General features: G+C 41.4%; 1 protein-coding gene across 2 annotated transcripts in view; it reads right to left on the reverse strand.

Annotated features, from left to right (window-relative positions):
• Window positions 1-8,995, reverse strand: part of LOC102262543 (zinc finger protein 75D) — a 19,941-nt gene that overhangs the window by 10,521 nt on the left and 425 nt on the right. Inside the window, exons 2-5 of one of the 2 annotated variants that reach the window (XM_005860190.2) lie at window positions 6,689-7,215; window positions 5,265-5,457; window positions 4,467-4,558; window positions 4,011-4,137 (exon numbers count right to left, since the gene is read on the reverse strand). In XM_005860190.2, coding sequence (XP_005860252.1) covers window positions 4,011-4,137; window positions 4,467-4,558; window positions 5,265-5,457; window positions 6,689-7,135 — 859 coding nt within the window. In that variant the 5' untranslated portion in view covers window positions 7,136-7,215. The remainder of the gene's footprint in view (window positions 1-4,010; window positions 4,138-4,466; window positions 4,559-5,264; window positions 5,458-6,688; window positions 7,216-8,995) is intronic. The other variant, XM_005860191.2, reaches the window with a different exon arrangement.

Genomic DNA, 8,995 nt, shown 5'->3' on the forward strand with positions numbered 1-8,995 from the left:
TCTTGAGTCTAAAAATCATAAAACTTTTAAGAAAAAACATAAGAGAAAATTTTAGGGATCTAGGGTTATTCAGAGTTCTAGCCTTGATACCAAAAACACAATCTATTAAAGCAGCGGTTCTCAATCTGTGGGTCGCGACCCCTTTGGGGGTCGAACGACCCTTTCACAGGGGTTGCCTAAGACCACTGGAAAACACATATATAATTAAATATTATTTTTGTGATTAATCACTATGCTTTAATTATGTTCAATTTGTAGCAATGAAATTGGGGGTCACCACAACATGAGGAACTGTATTAAAGGGTCGCAGCATTAGGAAGGTTGAGAATCACTGTATTAAAGGAAAAATGGGAGCAGGCTGCAAAGGGCCCAGGGCCCAGGCCCTGCATGAGGTCTGGCGGCGGCAACATGGGGCTCCTAGTTATGGAGTGTGCTGCGTGGTCCACGGTGCCAACCCGATGAACAAGTGGACTAGCGCCCTAACTGGTTTGGGTCAGTGGATAGAGCATTGGCCTGCAGACTAAAGGGTCCCAGGTTCGATTCCAGTCAAGGGCATGTACCTTGGTTGCAGGCACATCCCCAGTAGGGGGTGTGCAGGAGGCAGCTGATCAATGTTTCTCTTTCATCGATGTTTCTAGCTCTCTATCCCTATCTCTTCCTCTCTGTAAAAAAATCAATAAAATATATTAAAAAAAAAAAAGTGGACTAGCAAGTGGAGCCCTGCGCACCTTCTACAAGAGCCACGTGCGAAGAGCACGGGCTGGTCAAGGAGAAAGTGCCCAAGCTGGCCAGCTTCAAGCTCAAGCCCTATGTGAACTACCTCGCCCCAGTGGGCACCGGGCACTGACAGGCCCCTGACGGCTGGCAGAGCAGCTCTTTCGTGAGGTGGTGGCCGCCATCGAGAAGGACTTTAGGGACAATACCAAGTGCCTGGAGAAGCACAGCTTTGAGCCCACGCAGGAGGCCAAGCTCTTCCAGCTGTATCCCACAAGAACTTCCTATGCTAGCTGCCAGTGATGCAAGTCTGGACCGCACATTGCCCCCTGCACGACCCCAGCATCTCTGTCCCTTTACCTGGCTTCTATTAAAGACCGTGGCTACCTTAAACAAATGAAAAACAATTGGTTCTCATCAAAATTAAAAAGTTTCACTCTGTGGAAGCCCATGAGAAGAGGATGAAGACAATATAGAGACGTGGAGAAACCATTTACCAACCATATTATCTGACAAAGCACTAGAATCTACAACATATAAAGAACTCTCAAAACTCAACAGTTGAAAACAATTAAGTTAAAATATGGGCAAAAGACATTTCACTAAAGAAAATATAGAGATGGCAAATCAGCACATGAAAAAGATAAAACATCATTAGCCATTAGGGAAATGCAAATCCAAACCACAAGGAGATAACACTACATGCCTAACAGAATGGCAAAAAATAAATTAAAAAGATGTCAATACTAAACACTGGCAAGGATGTGGGGAAGCTGAATCACTCACCCATTGCTGGTGAGAAGGTAAAATTTTACAGCCATTATGAAAAACAATTTGGTAAGTTCTTATAAAATTAAACATGCAATTACCAAATGAACCAGCAAATGCACTCTTAAGGCATTTATCCCAGAGAAATGAAAATTTATCTCTACATAAAATCGCATACATAAATGTTCATGGCAGCTTTATTTCCAATAGCCAAAAACTGAAGACAGCAAAGATATCTTTCAGTAGGTGAATGGTTAAACAAAGCATTCACCTAGTACCATGGTCGGCAAACTGCGGCTCGCGAGCCACATGCAGCTCTTTGGCCCCTTGAGTGTGGCTCTTCCTAAGCCTTAGGAGCACCCTAATTAAGTTAATAACAATGTACCTACCTATATAGTTTAAGTTTAAAAAATTTGGCTCTCAAAAGAAATTTCAATCGTTGTACTGTTGATATTTGGCTCTGTTGACTAATGAGTTTGCCGACCACTAACTAGTATATCAATGCTTTGGAATATAACTCAGCAGTAAAAAGTAGTAAACTGTTGAAACATGCAACAACTTGATGAATTTCCAGAAAATAATTCTGAATAGAATAATTCTGAATGAAAAAGTGAATCCCAAAAGTTTACATAGTTTACATTCCATTCATATATTATTGAAATTGCAAAATTTTAGAAATGTAGAACAGGTTAGTGGTTGGCGTGGGTTGGTGATGGGGTGGGGTGTGGGAGGGACGTGTGTGTGGTTATAAAGGGGTAACAGGAGGAATCCTTATGTTAAAACAACTGTTTAGTATCTTGATTGTGGTAGTAAATACACAAACCTATACATATAATAAACCTCTGAAGAACTAAATATACACACACATAAACAAATACAAGTAAAACAGGAAATATGAATAAGGTCAGTGAATTATATCAGCATCAATATTCTAGTTGTGATAAGATACTTTTGCAAAAGGTATCACTGAGGGAAACTGGGAAAAGTGTACATGGATATCCTCTGTATTACATTTTAAATTTGCATGTGAATCTATAATAATCTCAGTAAAAAGTTCAATAAAAAATACAGGAGCATAATCTTAAAAATCCCTGTAAAGGCTCCTATCAAGGAACATTTCTCCTCTTCCCGTGTATATAGTTATCTGTAGAAAACTGTCCTTCAACTATGGGGACCTTAGATCTATGGTTCTTCCACTTGTTCTAAAGGGTCACTTTAAATTTAGAATGCAATAATGTTCTGAAAATAAAACCTTGAGATCACGAACTACCATCTTAATTCTAGGTTACTGTCAGGAAGAGTGAAGGATTCTTTTATACTTTCATGTACTCCAAATGTTTAAATGGGCAGAATCTTAGATTCAATATCTTCTTTATACTCTACTGTGGTTAAGGATGAATATGCAATGAGGAAGCTAAGAACTAAACCTAAGGAGGTTCGATCAAAACAATATGGGGAATGAGAACTCAGCGCTATTGAAGTAGACTTGGTTAGAGATGATGGTGGCTTACACTAGGATGATAAGAGTGGAAGAGGGTTGAGAATATCATGCTAAGTGAAATATGTAAGTCAGAGAAAGCTAAGAACCATATGATTTCACTCATATGTGGGATATAAAACTGAAACTCACAGACAACAGGTTACCAGAGGGAAGAGGGTGGGGTGAGTTAAGTAAAAGGTAAAGGGGGCCAAATATATGATGCCCTTTCCTGACATGGAAAAGATATGAGAGTAACAGATTTGCAGAGTGGGGCGGAAGTATGATATGATGGGTTAAGATTTCTATTTAGAATAAAGAAGTGGGATGTGTATTTGTAAAAAGTTCTCTAGGTCAGCGATATTCAACAGGTGTGCCACAGGAGGCATACTAGTGTGCCACAAAAAATTTTTTTTATATATATATTTTATTGATTTTTTACAGAGAGGAAGGGAGAGGGATAGAGAATTAGAAACATCGATGAGAGAGAAACATCGATCAGCTGCCTCCTGCACACTCCCTACTGGCGATGTGCCTGCAACCAAGGTACATGCCCTCGACCGGAATCGAACCTGGGACCCTTGAGTCCGCAGGCCGACGCTCCATCCACTGAGCCAAACCGGTTTGGGCCACAAAAATTTTTTAAAACATTCAGTACCTGACTATTTAGTCAGGAGCACTGACCTCTTTTCCCTTAGATTTTCAAATTTAAAAAAAAATACAACAGCCAACACAACAATAGCTGTCCGGTGTGAGTGAATCAAACTTAAACCTATTTTTTTTTTGTCAGATTGGCAAAAAATATAATAGATATTTTTGGTGTACCGAAGAATTTTAGTAATTAAGTAGTTTATGTGTGCCACAAGATGAAAAAGATTGAAAACCGCTGCTCTAGGTGATTTGGATATGCCTTTCTTTTTCCCCACATCACCAAATTGAGAACCAACCATCTATTGGAACACAGGGACTCTCTCATAGGAATGCATTTTCCATAAACTGAGGACATAACAGATTATTCAACTTCTATACAAAGGAAAGGAAGAATTTTTACCTAGAGAGATGACAGTCTCATAGTTTTCCTGCATTACTTCATTGTAGAGGGTCTTCTGAGTAGGGGCCAGTAATTTCCATTCTTCTTCAGAAAAATGCACAGCCACATCTTCAAATGTCAACAAACTCTAAAGAAGAGAATGGGTTTTAGTTCAGTATTTGCCACTACAGAAGGTGTACTGTCACTTATTTCTGAATTACATGGTAGGTCAGTCACTGAAATTAAGTGTATAAAATTTAGGGAGGAAAAGTGAGTGGCAGAAAAGAAAGAAAAGAGATCAGTAAACAAGCTTGGGAGGTGCCCAATTCCCACTGTCCCAAGCCTAGCTGTGTAAAGGACATCTGAGGCTAACTAGGCTCAGGGTACCTGCTGGGCACTGTGGGTCTTGGGCAGCAGAGAAAAGCACAGATAAGGTCACATTCAGGCTGCCTGAAAAATCTGGAATGTACAGCTCACCTGGGATTCAGGCAAGACGAGCTCAGTTGCCATCTTCCAGTTTGGGGTGCTTTTCTGCTCAGAAAAGGCTAGAATCTGTTGAGCAGGCACAGCTGTGGGTGGAAAGGAGCCAGAAAATTTCTCTTTTCTGTTTATGAATATCCTGAGCTGATTTGTAAAATATAGAATATCAGGACACCTTCAGTAAAGATAGTTCACTTTCATGTGTATGAGTGTGTGTGTCATGCCAAAAGTGGCCTTTTCATGGTAAATAAGAACCAAATATCCACCACTCCATAGAACCAGTTCCCCAGATTTCACGAGATAAATTATTAAAGGAAATTCACTATTTTTTCCTGTCATAAAATAGTTTGTTCATTGGGCTGGGCAAGAATTAGAGGTGTTTGAAAATGAAGGACTCAAGACCTCCAGTGTATGGCAGGAAATGTGAAATATTTTTGTCTATTATTATTTTTTCCTTGTGCATAATTCTCTTCTTCTTTTGCCATTGACAGTTCATTTCTGATCTACTTTCTCCTCTAACTTACAAGGGTCAGATGACCCCACCAATCCCTATTCCATCTTCTCTCAAATTTCTAAGGAACAAGGTCCATGATATGAATACCAGGGTTCCATGGTTTGGATATTTCTGTACCTCAGACTGCTCCTCACCTTCACCCACCATTGACCTATTGTAGTCCCATATGAGAGACATCCTAACTGCTAGCATGGCTGGGCATCTGGAAAATTCCCATGATATTCTAGCTGAATCGATTACTATCACAGCTCCCAGAAGAGAATTTTTATGAAGCTCCTCACCTCTTTCATATACAGGCTGTGTTTCTGTGTGAGTTTTCGAGCCCAGCTGTTCTTGTAGTACCTGGTATGCATTCCAACATTCTTTCTGGAACACACCCATTGCTTGGGGCTCTGCTGGCTTCCACTTAAAGCCTGGGACCTCTGCTGTTCCTCCCAAGAGCACTGCCTCCTTTCCCAGGTCATGGACTGTGACCTAGAAATAATCCCCATCCTCATTAGCACAGAACTTACTTGTAGTTTTAGGGTGTGGTGGAGGGATGCACAAGAATAGAGCCCAGATTTAGGGAGTGTGTGACATTAAAGGACGTACTAAAAAACTGTAAAGGGATTGTGCTACCCTTTTCTCACAAAGAACTATATACATCACCTGGGAAAATTAGGAAAAAATATTTAAAAAGTTGTGACTGCTGCTAACCTCCACCCCTCCACATACAGCCACAGCTCAGGCTACTAGCAGACTGGGTGCAGGCTGCCTGTTCTCATGCTGCCTTCACTGGCTTGTTTCCTAGACTTAAACCCTTGCCTGAGTGGATTTCTATATTTTAGTCTTATCTAAGGCATTAAATAAAAAAGGTTTTTCCTCTTTGTCAGATTTTCTAATTCCCTCATGGCTAGGAAAGGATTTTGTGGAGAAAGGGGGTGGAATAGGGGGGAAACTGGGGAAAGTTCAGCTCTAACCTCCCTCTTCAGGATTCAGCTGTAGTGAGACACAATAATATATCCTGCCCTGTGTTCCTCAAGGTGGGCTCCTGAGGAAAGGAAGTGTGCTGCCATCTCCCCAGGGCATACCTTGGTCCTCCACTCACCAGCAAAGCCAAGGCTAGATCACTAAGGGAGGGTACCGGAGGCTCTTTTCCTAGCCCAGAGATGTGTATTCCCACTACAGAGGGCCTACCCCTCAGCATCTTGATTCTCTCCATTCCTCTTTTGGCATTTTTCTTCTTTCCATGTCCTTGCATCCCATTTATTCTATTTTTTCTCCTCCTCTGCAGTCTCCCCAGAGTTGTTTGATTTATACTTCTGTTTGCTACCCTCGCTCTCCTTTGATCTCTAAGTTCTGTCTGCCCCTCCTCTGCCCCCCGATTTTCTCCCCTTTCCCAATTTGTTCTTGCCTTTTATTTCTGTTTCTAGGAAATCAAGTCCTATCTCCTTCGCCATGCCCGACTAGGCTCACCACACTCAATTTGCACTGGCCCTAAATAGGGCAAAATGCATTTTTTTGCTAAGGCCAGCAAAGACTGCCAGGAGCTCTGAAACCTGTAGACTATTGCTGCATATATGTGATTTCAGATCTCACCTAATTGTCCTAAAGGAACAACGGAAGAGTGACCTAACCAAAATCATTCCCCCATTAATCTCCCAACCCATAAACATACCCACTCTTATCCTATTTCATTGTATGTGTGAGGAATCTTTTTTCTCACCTCATTACTTATTCCACCAGGTTCTCTCTGAAAGCATTCCACTAGGGCCACAGCCTCTTTGATGCTCTGTGGATGATACTTCTGTACCCAGTTCTGAATATCCCTGGGCAGAATGATTAGGAACTGCTCTAGCACCAGCAGTTCCAAGATCTGTTCTTTTGAGTGGATCTCTGGCTTTAGCCACTGATGGCATAGTTCCTGAAGTTGGTTGACAGCCTCGAGGGGTCCAGGTGCTTCATGGTAACAGAAACTCCGGAATTGCTGGCGAGCACTCTCAAGACCAAGATTGTCCATGTGTGGGCTGAATTTCTTGCTCTGACTGGAGCTCTCTTTCACAGACTCCTTAGTCTCCCACAAAGACTCCACGTATGGGTATGAGCAAGCATTCATCTTCAGATGTCTCATCATCATTTGCTCTTGTAACAGTTTTTCTCCTATTTGTGACATCCTCCTGGTGCCACCTTTGACAACTGAGGCCTTGTCAGGTTTGGTACAAAACCAATGAATGGATCTTCTCCCCAAGGGCACTGAGGGAGGAGAGGAAAAAGTGGAAGTCAAGATAAAAGCCACAGGATATATATTTATTTGCTATTTATAATTATCTGAGAAGAATGAACAGAAAAGTTCTGTCCTGCTTCTTCCTTAAAATCAACTGCCAAGAATTAGGACACTCATGATGGCAGATTACTTCAGAGTAACATGTTTCTGTCCTTTTCTGTTACTCAACTTTGAAACAAAGAACAGGTCAGAGGATACAGATGTCAATTGAAAACCTTTTGCTCAAAGGCTGAGGAACAATTGGTAGGTGAATAAAACTGGCACCCATTTGCTAAAAGGAGCTTTAAGACTATTGAATACTTAATCTGTGTGCTTCCTATCCCATCTTCACAAATAGGGCATATTTGAGTTTTTCTAAATTTTAACAGATCATTCCAATCTTTTGTCTTTAGTCAGGGGGAAAATAACTTCTATGCCCCTTCATTCTCTTATGAAGACTGAAACCTTTACTTCATGAAACATTTGATAGTCTTCTTTCCATTACATTAACACTGGCAGGAGAACTGAGACAGGAAGATAAGAAAAGAAAGTATTCAGGAAAAAAGTAACCTTATTCCTCTCAGCAAATATCCCCCGACTAAGCAACCAGATGTCCACAACATTTTTTGTGGGTACTTTTGGGGAAAACTTATAAAGGACTCTGTGCAAATTGTGTACCTGTGCATTCAATATCTTGTTTACTTACTGGAAAAACTTCCATTTGTTTATAAGATATCTAAATGGCAGATGTTAAAGAAGGAAAGAAATGGTGATGGTTAAATTTCTTGAGACAGGGAGGGTCTAGTAAAGGTACCCCTTCTCCTGACTTTCCATTTCCTTAGGGCAGCCGTGGGCAAACTACGGCCCACAGGCCGGATCCGGCCCGTTTGAAATGAATAAAACTAAAAAAAAAAAAAAGACCGTACCCTTTTATGTAATGATGTTTACTTTGAATTTATATTAGTTCACACAAACACTCCACCCATGCTTTTGTTCCAGCCCTCCGGTCCAGTTTAAGAACCCATTGTGGCCCTCGAGTCAAAAAGTTTGCCCACCCCTGCCTTAGGGTCATTACAGATCTTTAAAAAAGGCTGAGGATAGCCTGGAAAGTCTGATTTTCCCTGATGTGATCCAGCAAAAAGAGCAACAAATTTATTTCAAGGATACCACTGGTATTCAAAGAAATGGTTGGGTCTTTGCTGCCTATGTAGGCTGAGGAGGTACAGGGACACCTCCTATATATTTCGTTTGTTTGTGGATTTTTTGGGTTTGTTTTTACATTTATGTATGTATGTATTAAATTTTATTGGGGTGACATTAGTCAACATGAACATATAGGTTTCATGTGTCAATTACTAAGTTACAAAATCTGTATATAGGACCATGTGCCCACCACCCAAAGTCAAATCTCCTGTCACCTTATATTAGGAAATTCTGGCAACCTCCTATATTTTTAGCAGCAGAAGCTGTAATGACCCTTCCTTCAGGGATATGACCATAAGCCAGCAGAAACCTGAAAGTTTCGCTGGGTGCAGTGGTAGACATCACTGCCCCATCCCCCACCACTAATTCGCTACACCTTCCGCGTCGACCACTAGGGTGACAATAAGCCCTGTGCACGTGGGCAGCCTCTGAGTGTGCTCAGCAGCACCCCGGGGTGATATTTGCACATAGAGTACAAAGAGATCGCTTCCGGAGGTTAGATGTGGAAATAGGAGCCTGAATACCGGCCTCACAGAGAAAAGGTCCCGCCTGAACTCAGGCTGACCG

This window comes from Myotis brandtii, unplaced genomic scaffold, assembly GCF_000412655.1.
Source record: "Myotis brandtii unplaced genomic scaffold, ASM41265v1 scaffold1325, whole genome shotgun sequence".
NCBI classification, from domain to species: domain Eukaryota; kingdom Metazoa; phylum Chordata; class Mammalia; order Chiroptera; family Vespertilionidae; genus Myotis; species Myotis brandtii.